We start from the raw sequence: 13,182 nt of genomic DNA, 5'->3' as shown, positions 1-13,182 counted from the left end.
TCTATCTTGATGTGCAAGAGATGCCCTGCAGCAGGGTTTGTGAAGCAGGAGCTTATAGAAAGCATCTTAATTACAAAGCAGATCAGTGTTAATATGCAATTACCACATGTGCTGGGTCACAGATTGAGCTGCAATGGTAAGAATGTTTATTGTTAATTAATTTCTTACTGACATAATTATGTGCATCTTTTTCCTTCTACTATAAAGAACTCAGTCATGTCCATGCAGCTGTCCTATTTAAATGATGGCTCTATGCCCATGGAGAAAAATATTCAAATGGAACTTGTATTACAGCAGAGGATAGAGGCCTGGGTTGTATAAAAATGCTTAATTTATTTTTATTACTACAGCTATCTTAATGAAATAAAACATACCTTCATTTTTAGGGGACTGCAATAAAATAATCACATAATAGCTGTTTTGCAGCTATGATATGACAGATCCTTGTTTACATATAACATGAGAAGGTTGACCTGCAGGTACCTGGAGAAGCTTGAGGAAAAGGATGTTACTGTTGGCTGGGAATGGACTAGATCTGAGGGTGCTCAATGCAAGCCATGACCCACAGCTGGCTCCTTGCTGGTGAGCTGATGCTGGCAGTAACAGCTGAGTCTTTTCTGTCAGGAACTTCCCTGCAAGTGCTACTTGCTGTGGCCTGGTAGGCCCCAGCTGAAGCATGCTCCATCCTCTCCCTTCAGCAGTGTCACTGCAAGGCTGGTGAAGCACCACAGCAACATGAAACAGAAGAAGAGATTTCTGATGCTTAACTCATCCTTCTTCCCTTTCTCTTTTTATGAGCTTTTGCTACCCTCCACTGAGGCAGAACTCCCCACAGCTCTTCTGGTTAGAAATGCTAAACATGGTGCTTCAATGCTGTTTCACACAAACCATGTCATAACGGTCCCTTACAAGAGCCCCCTGATTTACAAGCCACACAAAGTATTTCTGAGAAGTTCACCCAGCCAGACAGCAGTTGAACTCTATAAGCACTAAACTCTAGACTAGAGACAGTAATCCCACTTAAGTTGCCAGTAATACAGGATCTTTAATGGAAGGTGAAGCAGAAACCATCAAGCAACAACTGAAAAACACTTTTTTTGTGTGCAAAATGCTTCTTGTAAAGCTCTTTGGTCCTAYCAGTGAGCTCTTTTAGTCCTACCAGACCAAGCTGAAGATGAAAGTGACTTTGAGTTAAACATTTCCAAGCTCCTCTTACAGTTCTAGCTGGAAAAGTCCTGAAGCTATCAGGATTGGAGATGTCTACTGCCAAAGACTTCCCACCCATCATATCCCAGTCTTGCATTCATTAGCTGCCTGTTCAAACAAAAAGAATGAGCTTTCATGTTTGTATTCACAGTGATGGAGCATGGAGCATTGTCTTAATGTAACTTGAGACAAGTTTATATGATAGGTAAGAAAGCTTTCAAGAAGAGTCCACAGCAGCTATAATATCATTTTATTGTCAGTTCCGCACATACCCTTCAGTATATTAAAAAAAAAAATCTGTTGAGTACAAGTGATTCAAAAGCTTGTTTCTTTCATGGCTTCTCAGGCTGTGGATTCCTCTAGCAGCACTAGTACCTGAGGCCACCATCCTCTTGTAGGCACAGAACAAAGGCAGAACCCAACAAAAACCCAACAGAAAGGACTTGTGCTTGGGGATCAGGTTATTTAAAGCACACTGATGCCCTAAAGGTTCAGGTCCTTATATAAATATAGCAGCAGAGGCACCACAGCATCAATTTGAGGGCCACAGCAGTTATGCTAACCAGTTGTGACAGCAGTGTTGCCCTCCATACTGGGTGCTGTGGGTGAGGCACAGGGAGCAGATATGGCTTTAGGGGTTACAAGCAAATACTGGAAAAGTGTCAGCAATCTTGGTGCCACCTTTGGAGAGTTAACACTGAAAGAGCATCACCACTTAAATTAAAGGGCAGGCAGAATTAGACACAGTTAAAAAAAAGTTAGGATTAAAACAAAAAGAATCCGAGTTTCTCTACCTTCAGAAAGTAGGCAGTGCCTCCATGGTAAAAACAAAACACTGCCCTCCAAGGGAAAATGTTCCATCCAGGAACTCAACCACCAACTCCATCATTGGCAGCCCTGAGCAAGCATGTGAACATGTTCATAGTGTAAGGCTTCTATTGGTAACACTTAAATAAGAACATAAGAGATGGGGGAGCAAGGGGAGGAGCCATCTAGGGAACAAGAGGACGCTATCCCAAAGCAGAGTCCCAACTGGAAAATCTGAGCCCTTCCCAGACTGCTGCAGGGAGCAGAGGTTGGAGGCACTGCAGAACACCTGAGGCAGCAGCCTCTAATCTACACAGCAGATTCAGACTTTACAGCTCCTGGCAAGATGCGCTGGAGGGCTTCCGTGCCCTGGTAATTGGAGAAACTCTCCAGAAGTTCACAGAAACTGGTTTCCTGGAAGTGTGTGTCACTAAGGTGACACTGCAGACAGAAGAGACCAAAAATGCAGCAGAAAGAAAAAGCTCCCTTCTGCATTTTCACAAAACTCTCCTTGGCCAAGCTCAGCAAGTCCCCTGGTCCCACCTGCTCGAGGAAGGAAAAGAGCCAACAAGATGCAAAGATTATGTCTCTGAGCTCTGCAGCTCCTGCCAGTCTGTCTCGCTCTCACACCTGACCCGTGTTTTGAAAAATTCCTTGATGAGTCTCTGTGCTTCTTCTTTCACTGCAAGAGAAGCAGCACCACCTTTGAGAAGATACTTAAGACATCTGCCCCCTCTAATAGATCAATCCACTTAGCATCAAAAGAACCCAGGACTGTTGGTGCTATCCCCAGCTACCAACTCACCAGTCTTGCGGGCAGGGTTCTGCTCTTCAGTCAGTAGGTGAGACAGGTGCCGAGCAAAGCCCTTAAACAGATCCTGCAGGGATGGAGAGGAGAAAGAGCAGGAAGTCAAGATTAGTTGTGTCACTGAACCATTCCCACACTTGTTCTGCCTTTAGCATGGGCTGGCTGTAGCACAAACTGTTCAAATATTTATACTATAGGAGTGCTGTAAGCCTGCAAATAGACCTGACCCTTCAGTGCTGAATTAGCATGTGCACACACATGCTGCCTTGCAGAATACATCAGATAGATAAACCAGACCAAAGCTGAACCTGATCTGCTGCCATTCCACAAGGCAGGAGTTCTAAAAACCTGCCAGAGTTTAGTGTGAAAACATGAACACTTCTGAACAAGTACAGGACCAACATGATGCCGCTTTATCACACGCAAACCCTTTCCTGGGAGAGGCAAGTTACTGGACCTAGAGTCACTACAGCAGCACGTACCAACATTTGACTTGGCAGAAATATCCCTATCACATCTTTCCCTTCTTGGACACCCGGATCACTAGGTAGATTCAGTATCCTTCTGCTAGAGAAGGCCTTGAACCATGCCCTACCTTGGAAGCAAATTTGCCACCCTTGTAGAACGGGGTCAAATATTTGACAACGATGTCTGCTGTCTCTTTGAGGGACATGCCTTTGGTCACTGGCTGGATGGTCTTGCTGGTTCCTTCTTTATCACACTGTGATATGTTTGGATCAAAAGTCACTTTCTTCTTTGCTGGACCAACGCTTTTGCTTTCTGGCTGGGACAGAATAGAAGACTTTGCTGCTGTCCGTAGCCTCTTTGTTGCAGGGCTTTCCATATCCTGGAGATAGGACAGAAGAAAACCAAAACCATCGATTCCTGCAGCAGCATTAGCCTTCCAAGCAGCAATTGCCTTCTGAAAACACGAATCTTTGCAGCAGGCTCTCCCTATAGTGAATACCATGCAGGAATCTGTATAACCCATTTTGCCTCCTTCCTGGGGACATGAAGCTGTGCAGCCATAATATCATCCTGGTTCCCACACAAATTAAAGGACTTTTTCAAAGCCCCTTTCCGACTACCATATTTAGAATTAGCCTATGCCTTTATTAGGACAGGTAATTGCTAGACCCTCTCTTATACAGGAAAGTGATAGGAAAATATCTCCCAGGCTGTCTGCTGAGAATACACTTCTCAGGAAGAATCAACCACCACAGGAGAGCTGCACTCCCATTCAACTCGGAAGAGGAAGGAAAAAACTGCGCTGTCCAGGAGAGACAGCTACCAGGCAGTCACAGACACCAAATGCAGAACCAAGGACTGAAAGGCAAGGAAGGCTGTGTCCATGGCCTGCTGCTGAGTGGTCCTGTGGGTTATTGGCCTACAGTTGCTCCCTTGACTTGAGAAAGCAACTTGCTAATTATAGTTAGTTACCAATCTAGACAGGATGGAGATACTCATTCCAGGCAAGTCATCAGCAAAGGGTACAACCACATGCATTTCAGAGAAGGGGAAACAAAGCAAAGCRGAGGGGAGGCTTTCCAGACCTGCAGTGTGGGTTGCTAGCATGGGCCCAGTGGGCAGAAGGGGCATACCAGGAAGGCAACTTGACCATGGTTCTCTTTGCTGTGATTGCAGCTGGGCTCTCCCCAAATAACACTATTAGGTGAAGTTCATACTGGGAACATCACTCCCAGAGAGAAACTTGGCACAAGCTGAGCAGAAGGAACAGAGGAAAACAGCATCCATTAAAGTCTTACCTCATCTGATCCTGGTCTTTTTCCATTCTGACCTTCCCCAACAGCAGTTAGCTCACCTTCTGTGACAGTTTCAGCAGCACTGGTATGGGAAGAGTGGAGAGAAGGACAATTTTAATTATTCCACAGTAAAGACGTTACTGCATTCACTGTCAGTGGCCTTGAGACTCTCCATGGTAAAGCAAGAGCCTCCCTCCCCAGCCTCCAACATGCGTTTTCAATTTCCAGGACAAGGCTGGTGGAGCTCTGCAGGTAGTTAGTAAAGCAATGTAGGGAGCACAGAGGTGAAGATTTTACCTGGATTTTTCATCAACTTCTGTCTGAAGTAGTTCAGATTCAGCAGCCTGCTGGGTCTTAAAGTCCTCCTCTCTCTCAGTCAGTCTTCCTTCCATCTCCTCCAACTCTTTATCTTCTGCCAGGGACTGTCCAGTCACATCCTCTCCAGAGACATCTTTGATTTCCTGAGGTATCAATTTCTCTTGACACATGCTTTGAGAAGAAACCTGAGGTAGTGTCCTTGCAGAACAGCAGTCTTCCTCTGCTGAGCTGCAACTTGTGGCTTTAGATCCAGCTTTAGTGAGGGAGAAGAACTTGGAAATATCCTGTGATTCTTTTTTGGCCGCTTCTGCCAGCATTTGCTGTTTCTTGCTAGGTTTGGCCTTCTTAGGAGGGCTATCCCAAAGGGAAACTTTTGTGTCTGGACTTGGTTGCTGTTCCTGCTTTTCAGATAGGAGTACTTCTCCCCCAGCACTCTCACACACTGCTTTGGTTGCTATTTCCTTCTCCTGGAGAACCGGGATTCTGGTGTCCAGTTCCAGATTGCAGTTGCTGTTGTCCTGCCCATTTGGACAATCTTCTTTTTTGACAGGCTTGGCATTGCTCTCCTCCTCAATCTTCAGCAGTTCTGAAGCTGTCTGGAACAAGCCAGATTTCTTTGGAAACCCAGCTCCCACACGCTTGGGTTTGAACTAGGGAGAAAGGAAGGGGAAGACAGATTTAGGATATGAGAGCATTAAGGAGGCTTCATGTGCAGAACCCTGAAAGGAGCAGTGTTTCCATTTCCTTGCCTGCACTGTCACAGCAGTGTACCAGGAGACAGAAGAATGGCCTATTTTTGAGCTGTGCAAACTAAGAAGTGGAAGCCAATTTGTATTCTGGAGCCAACGGACAGACCCCACCAAATTAGGGACTGGCCTTTAAAACAGGAGGACTATAGGACTAGGCAAACAAATAACCTTGGGGGGAAGGGAAAGAATAGGAGCAGGAGACTGGAAGAGACACACATGATGAGGGATGCTGAAAAGAGAAGCCATATCGACACTTTCTGCCCTGTGGAGCTTCAGCAGATGTTGCTACTAAGGTATATTAAGTGATCAGACTGAGCCAGGGTGTCACAGCCAACCAGCTCTGCTGAAGAGCCTTTTTTCCTGACTGCCACTTTGAGCAGGGCCAGCAGGAGGTTAAAAGAGAGTTTCTTAATTTTGTGGAGCCACAGATGAGGAAACTGAGTTCTAGCAGGAGATTCAGCAGAGGCTAAAGGACTAGCACCTGTTGTATTGTGAACAGATGCATCTCAGGATCCTCATTTTGATGTGGAGGAGGCAGAGCATCCACACACACTGGCAGCACCTGAAAATTTGTAAGAGTGGTCAACTAATGGAAAAGGTACCTGATAAATAGTGGTGGACCAATGGAGCTCACTGCAGCACAGGAATTGGAAAGAAATACTTCCTTCATCCTGATCAGATGGAACCCTCTCTGGAGCACACCTATGAGCCTTGGGGATGGAGCTACCAGGTCAGGGAGCCTTGCTTTAAAAAGGCTGTCAGTAAAGGAGTCCAAGCACTGCGGCAGTGACTCCTGCAGTGCAGCAGCCTGATCCCTGCAGAAAGCCAGCCGGGTTTGTTTCTCATACACACACCCCTGCTGAAAAGCCACCAGATGAGCTTTGGTCACCATTAGTTTGGGAAGGGTAATATCTGCCAGTGGATGAGGAAAGATTAGTGATGAGCAATGTGATCTGAGGGAGAAGCCATTCCTGAGAAGTCAAGCAGTGACTAACCAGGACAAGCCCTGAGTGCACCCCAGGACAGCACACCATATACCACAGCACATACACCCATAACCTGGGGTGGGCTCTAAAACTGACTCATCATCATCATAACCATCAACTGAGCCATTAGAGAAATGGACTGGGTTGAAGTCATAGGAGACAGACAGCACCCTTGGTTAGAGCAAGATAAGAAAAACTTATATGATGTATGGCCTGCACGTACGTTATAATCACCAGCATGACTAGTTGTTCTCACCCCAACAGCTTCACGGACAGGAGACAAAGGGTGACAGGGAAAGCAATTCCAGTCTAAACATACAGCTATGGCCACACAAAGAACTTAAAACAAAACAAAACAAAACAAAACAAAACAACCTTTTTAAAGGGAATAGCCAAACCACATTATTCCTTCCTTGTCTGTCCCACCACATTATTCCTTCCTTGTCTATCCCATCTGTACTCACTCACCGAGTAAACCTGGGATGCAGGGAGGAAGTCCTCTTCTGCTGGATGTCCAGACTTTGTCTCCAAGCTGCTGTGGCTACCAGTTCCTGACCCAAAGACTGAGAACACTTCTCCTTCTTTTGAGGCCTTGTTGATCTCTGCTACCTGAAGAGAGAACAGAAATGGTCTCCAGTGGCTAGAAATCTTGATGTATGCCTGCCTCTCATATGGGCATCTCGACATATGCCTTGGATGTATGTACCAAAAGCCTTAGTGGCAAGACGTGTCTTCCCTGGAGAGACACCTATCTCAAGGAYAGGAGCATCCTGAAAGAGACTTCTGTCAGCCAGTTAGACCAAGTTTTCTCTACTGTCAGTGATAGTCTAGGAACTCTGCATTCCCTTTATCGCTACACCTAGATGATATCTGGATAAGCTTGCACTGATACGTAGGTTTCCAAAGCCTATGGGCTGAAGCCAACAAAGATGTGAAGCCAGTGTGATTGTGGCTCCTCCTGGAAACAAAACCATGAAGAAAGGTTTGGAAGACATCCAAGGCAAAGCAAAGCTGCTCCTTCACCTTTCCTGCACACAACTCTACCATATTTCCTCTTGAGCTGAGGCCACACCTTGTTTAGAGATCAGGAAGCAATAGCAGACCTAGGGCCCTACCTTCTTTAACACAGTTGCCTTGTATGAGTTAGCCATTTTACTGGTTCGGAAAGCTTCATACTCCAGCTCCACAGCACAGGCGTGAGGGTCTGACCTGTAACACAGGCTGGGGTGATTTCTGGCAAGACACACTTCTATATCTGTAAAGGGAACACTAATGCTTAAACATCTCCCAGAAAGTATAGAAAATTCACACCCTTTGGTACAAGAATGAGAGATAACTCCCGATTAAGGTCTAAGGTATGCAGGGGTGACTTGCTGGGAAATGGAGGGGGTGGTGAAGAGATTTAAGTCAAAGTTCTCTTCTTCAGTTGCTGGATTTGGGAAGTACGCTATCCCCATCTTGTGGGGCAGGGAGGAATTGTGACTCCTAGAATCAAGCTGAATTAGCAAAACTGGACCCAGGAATCCTCATGTCTGGTCCTAACATCACCACAAGAAGGATGCTGTTAAGCAAAGCTACATCCGTGGACCCAATAACTTAAGAAGGTATTTCCTGAGAATGGTGATCTCGCTTAGGACAGGGTAGGCCCCATGTTAAGATACAGTTTGCTACCCCTTTTCTCTCTTATCCCATACCCTTTTCCTGTTGCTGCTGGAACTTTCTGATTATTGGTCAAAGCTTCTTCCAGTATCTTCAAGCAATGTTCCCGTCCCTAGGAAACACAGGATAGTTAGACATGCTCTATGGAAGTCATGATGCCCCTTGGACTTTCATCCCTGAAGGAATAGAAATGGGGAAGGCAAAACCTTTGCTCTCCTTTGTGAATCAACAAGATTGAATGTTAAACAGCCTTTCTTACCTTCACTGTGAGCTTAGAGATTCTCCTGCTGAAGGCATCCTTCAAAGGGCAGTCTGCACCTACCACAGAAGAGACGTTTGGGAAAGATGTCATAGCAGGGCCAGGGCTGATGGAGAACATCTCACTAGGAGGGTGCCAGACCAGTACTGCTTGGCATGCTCTTCCCTGCATAGTCACCCCAAGGGCCACTACAATCACCTCCTTACCTGGAGAAGCTACAAAGACCAGGCAGAAGTTGAAGTGAGATTTCTCTTTCTGGATGGGAATGTCTACTTTGCTAGCTTATGACTGGCAGCTCTCCAAAAACTCCCCATCCCAGGAAGCACTTTTTTGAGACATCCCAGTTCTTAGAAAACCCAATTCTTTCCCTCCCCCCTGCAATGGCAACCAAAAATAAAGAGGCTGAATAGAGTAACATGAACTATCAGGTATTCGTTTACAATAGTTTAAGTACTGTGTTGTTAGACAGGGCTCCAAGTAGTACAAATAAAAATGGCAAAGTTCCTCAGCAATTTCCATATAGCCCAAGTGATTACTGCTGCATAACCACTGCAGAAAAGAGGAAGCCTAAAAACCCAGAATAGACAGGGTTTTTCTTCTCTCTTGCTCATTAGAAAAGTTGTTCATAAAGATGCATTCCATATCTTCACCCCGACCAGGACTAAGCTCAGACTGATCTCCTTCAGCCAGGCTTCCACAGCCAAAAATCTAACCTCTGTGCTTAGGGATTGGTACCCCCAGTGTTGATGCAACATAAATTACATGCAGCTGCAAAATACAAGAATCCCTTCTCCCAAAGAAAACCCACTATAAATCAAAGAAGATATTTACTTGGAGGAACAAAATCTTCCTTTTCTGGTTCTTTGCCCTGGAAGAAAAAACAGATCAGTCAAACATTTCCAATGCTGCAACACACATACAGGTCTAGGAGCACACAAGACACTCTTTATCTCCCTGCTTCAGGGAAGATTACTGATGAAATTATGAAGGTGCTGAAAAGGCAGCAAAACAGAGCAAGGGAGGCAAAGGATGGGAATCAAAGCCAGAGATTCACCTTCACTATAGGAATGTACAGGAGAAGCTGAATGGGAGAATCTGTTTTTGCTAATATCAAAGATGCTAAAGACAACTGGATCCTCTTGATTAGCACTGCAGAGAGATCAGTACGTAATTAAGTTGAGTTCCTCCACATTTCAGGACTGATCCAGAATACAGACAGCATGGCAAAAGCAGAGGTAATCAGTAAAAATCAGAACAAGCAACAACAAGGTGCAATAATTGACTTTCAGTAGTGCCAGGAAGCTTTTAAGTCTGGAACATAAGCTCACAGCATAGATGCTAAAAGCAAACAATCTGTGCATCTCTTATACGGGGACATCAACTCACTTTGCGCAGACTCATCTGCTTTTTGTAGAAGTTGTTCCACTCCCGTTTCCGATTTTCTTCATTGACTTCATCCCCATTCCCACTGCTTTCCTCATCGTACCTGAATAAGGCAGGAGAGCAAGAGGAAAAAACCATTCCTGCAGGCAGATGCAGCATTAGCTGGTTGGGGCACAGGCTTTGGAAAGCCTGGGTCATCCCAGTATTTACAAAGAAGAGGTATTTCAGATCCTTTCTGAACAAGTCATAGCTCTTAGTTTTGCTACCATCCCTCAGCCTGGGTAGTACTCCCCTCCAATTCATGGGATTAACAGCAGGTAACCAGTGCTCTGAGAATGGAGAGCTCCATTTCAGAAGCTCTGCCAGCTTCTCCCATGGGGTTGAGCGGTCACTGCCGCCAGCTGCCCACCCTCTCTCTCTCTCTGTCAGCTGTTACTGCCCTTGCAGCAGAGATGGCAGAACGGGCACAGCATCCATTCTTCAGCTGCAGTTGTTCACAGACTCATATATTAAATGAAATCACCATCACTAATACTCTGAAATGTTGTGCCTTATTCTTCCCAGATGTAGCTCAAGAGTTAATGGCCTTCTACAGCTGTCACAGTCAAAACTTCCAGGTATCACAAATCAGAATGCTAAGACTGGTGACTAGTACAGCTTCTGAGGAAAAGCTACGAGTGAGTCACGTAGAGGCTCAATAAACCAAGTGGCAAACTGTGTTGTACAGCAACAACACTGGCTGCGTCTTCTCAAGTCCTAGAATCAAACACAGACTCAGGTCACAAGTACAGAAGTTTCCTCCAACTCAGCTGGAATAGCCTGAAGAACAAAGCTACGGTTACTCTCCAGCTGTTTAAAGTAAAGCAGAGGGCTAGGCCAGGCTGCTGTGCCTCATGGCAGAGCGTCACTGGCAGTGCAAGCAGGGAAGATTGCACCCTGCCTCACCTGCACAATGGCTGCAACCCAGCCAGGCCACCTATCTTTGCTTTTTAACATGAGGATTCTTGTGGAGAGCAAAGGAGAAGAGAAGTTGTCATCTCCACACTGCCAAGCATTTTACAGAATAAGTCATGTTTCCCCACTGCACCTCTTCMTTTTACCATCCATCTGCTAAGGAGTCACTAAAATTTAGCAATCTGCAGAAGAATCTGACACTGGCACCCCATTACATCCTCTGTGATGGCTAAGTCCTCTCAATGGAGCCTCAGCCTGCTGGCCCCATAGACAGCAGTACTAAGCCAGGAATGAGCTCTGGGCCATGTCATACTTTGCTCTCATCTCTGTCTCAATTTAAACATTTTGCGTTCTTGTGGCTGTGAGCAGGGGCTAAGCCCCCTTACTCCTTTCAAAACTTTCAAGTCAGTTTCTTGAACCAATTACATTCTGCAGGGCAATTCTTAGGTCGATCAAAACAGCTTTTGGCTCTCCGAGACATGCATTTGATCAAGGCTGCCAAAGTGCGTGGAAAATGAAATTCCAGCTCCTGCTGCCAGAAAGTTACAGGAAAACACCACACAGAAACACGTGCTGAAAACAGGAGTGGCAGGGCCTGCAGCTGGAAGATGCTCTCCTCTCTCTGATAGCTCAAGCGAGTTGAGTTTGAGCTACCAAATACAGACCTGCTAAAACCTCTGCAACCTCTTCTCCCTCCTTCATACAGCTCTGGATCATAACAATCCCAGGAGGAACCTGTGGGCCCAATGCAGGTTTTGCTCCAGCTGTTGCTGCAACGCTCCAGTGACTCCAGCTGCCTTTTCACTGCCCCTGGGTTCTTGCAGTAATCACAGCACTTGTTACAAGGCGGAGTGACATCGCCAAAGTACTTCGCTATGGCAGCATGGCGACAGCTAGGAGACAAAAGGGAAAGTGAACTGGTAATTATTTTCATTGAAGATCTCCAACCCCCAAGCACAAGTTGTCTTTTGATGAAGACTTGACTCTTTTTTGCCCAGAGAATGCCAATTCCAGCCAGAGACGTAAGGATCAAGCCCTGGAGCAGAACTGGGGTTCTGTTCCTGGCACCCTGCTTAAGGGCTCTGTGCCCTCCTTTCCTCACGTGTAAAACAAACAGTGGCATCAATCTACTCTGCAAAATGCTTTCAGATTTTGAGATCTACAAAAAGTGTAGTGGATTAAATATGCAGTTATTAATTCTGCATCRTTGGCCAAATATATTCCATGTGAACCCTGTCCGATCAGAACGGCTCTAAGATAAATATGTACAGAAGTCATTTTGTTCCCTACACCGCAGAGTTTAGAATATACCCATATATTTCACATTGGAGAGCTTCTAATTTTATAGTTTGTGGTCTGAAGGTGAACAAATCTACATTTGAAAAAGCAGGAATGTACATTAAGTCACAGAAATAAAGTCTGGACTAAGGTAACAGGGAGCATTATTCAGAAAAGGACATTTGGGTTCTTGACTTGCTTCAGATCAGTGGTTAAAGTTCTGGTAGAGTCCAACCACCATGAAAACTGTGATGAATACCAGTCCATTTGCTCATACAATATTGCACAACCAGTTCTATGAGCCTGAGCAAACTAGGCACATGAAGATGATTAGATTTTTCCAAGAATCTTCAAAGATTTCTGGCAGACATTAGTGCTTTGGGTTACGTAAAAAAAAAAAAATTAGTGACAGATACATGTTCATTAGCAATACAGGCAGGAAGCAAATTCTCTTCCAGAACACCCCCTTAATTAAACCAGTGAAGACACTGCGATTTTGCTGGAGAATGAAGAACCAGGCAGCCACTTTTTTCAGAAAGTTGGCAGAGTTGAGAGGAGTTTTTTTTTTTTTTTTTTAAACTTGGATTTCACAGCAGAGGTGGTCAATTGTCTCTTAATTAAAATCCTGATACCAGACACACAGAGACACTCACTTCCCCAGGCATTCAGAGACCAAATCCTGCAGCCAGGCAGCAACAAGAGTTATTTTAAAAGAGAATTATTTTACTTCAAGCAAGATCAAAGTGGAGATTCTCCTTCTCTGCCAAGGACTGCCCTTGTTGGCTTAGCAACTTGGTGTGCAAAATGGTTCACAGAGGAGAAAAGTAAGAGAGTGAACATTTCATTTATTCTTATTAGAAACTCTTTAAGGCATGTCTGAACCTGCCAGGAAGCTGAGTAACAAATGCAGTTTGCTTGCGAGTGTGTGTGTGTGTGTGTGTGTGTGTGTGTGTGTAACACGACCGCATGTCTATCAAAGCATCACAAACCAACCCTGTAAAGGTCTGCGGTG

The 13,182-nt window shown here is 45.2% G+C and overlaps 1 protein-coding gene across 1 annotated transcript in view; it reads right to left on the bottom strand.

Moving 5' to 3' along the window:
- Window positions 1–1,439: 1,439 nt before the first annotated feature.
- The window catches only part of RECQL5 (RecQ like helicase 5), a 41,091-nt gene continuing 29,348 nt past the window's right edge, over window positions 1,440–13,182 (bottom strand). The window contains exons 9-21 of the mRNA XM_026090574.1: window positions 11,558–11,785; window positions 9,942–10,041; window positions 9,387–9,423; window positions 8,762–8,770; window positions 8,556–8,614; window positions 8,332–8,408; window positions 7,753–7,846; window positions 7,106–7,246; window positions 4,882–5,552; window positions 4,588–4,666; window positions 3,417–3,668; window positions 2,819–2,891; window positions 1,440–2,716 (exon numbers count right to left, since the gene is read on the bottom strand). Coding sequence (XP_025946359.1) covers window positions 2,595–2,716; window positions 2,819–2,891; window positions 3,417–3,668; window positions 4,588–4,666; window positions 4,882–5,552; window positions 7,106–7,246; window positions 7,753–7,846; window positions 8,332–8,408; window positions 8,556–8,614; window positions 8,762–8,770; window positions 9,387–9,423; window positions 9,942–10,041; window positions 11,558–11,785 — 1,942 coding nt within the window. The 3' untranslated portion in view covers window positions 1,440–2,594. The remainder of the gene's footprint in view (window positions 2,717–2,818; window positions 2,892–3,416; window positions 3,669–4,587; window positions 4,667–4,881; window positions 5,553–7,105; window positions 7,247–7,752; window positions 7,847–8,331; window positions 8,409–8,555; window positions 8,615–8,761; window positions 8,771–9,386; window positions 9,424–9,941; window positions 10,042–11,557; window positions 11,786–13,182) is intronic.

This window comes from Apteryx rowi, unplaced genomic scaffold (assembly GCF_003343035.1).
Source record: "Apteryx rowi isolate R43461 unplaced genomic scaffold, aptRow1 scaffold_86, whole genome shotgun sequence".
In the NCBI taxonomy this organism is placed as follows: domain Eukaryota; kingdom Metazoa; phylum Chordata; class Aves; order Apterygiformes; family Apterygidae; genus Apteryx; species Apteryx rowi.
Note: the sequence above shows the minus strand (reverse complement) of the source record. Positions and strands in the feature narration are given on the sequence as shown.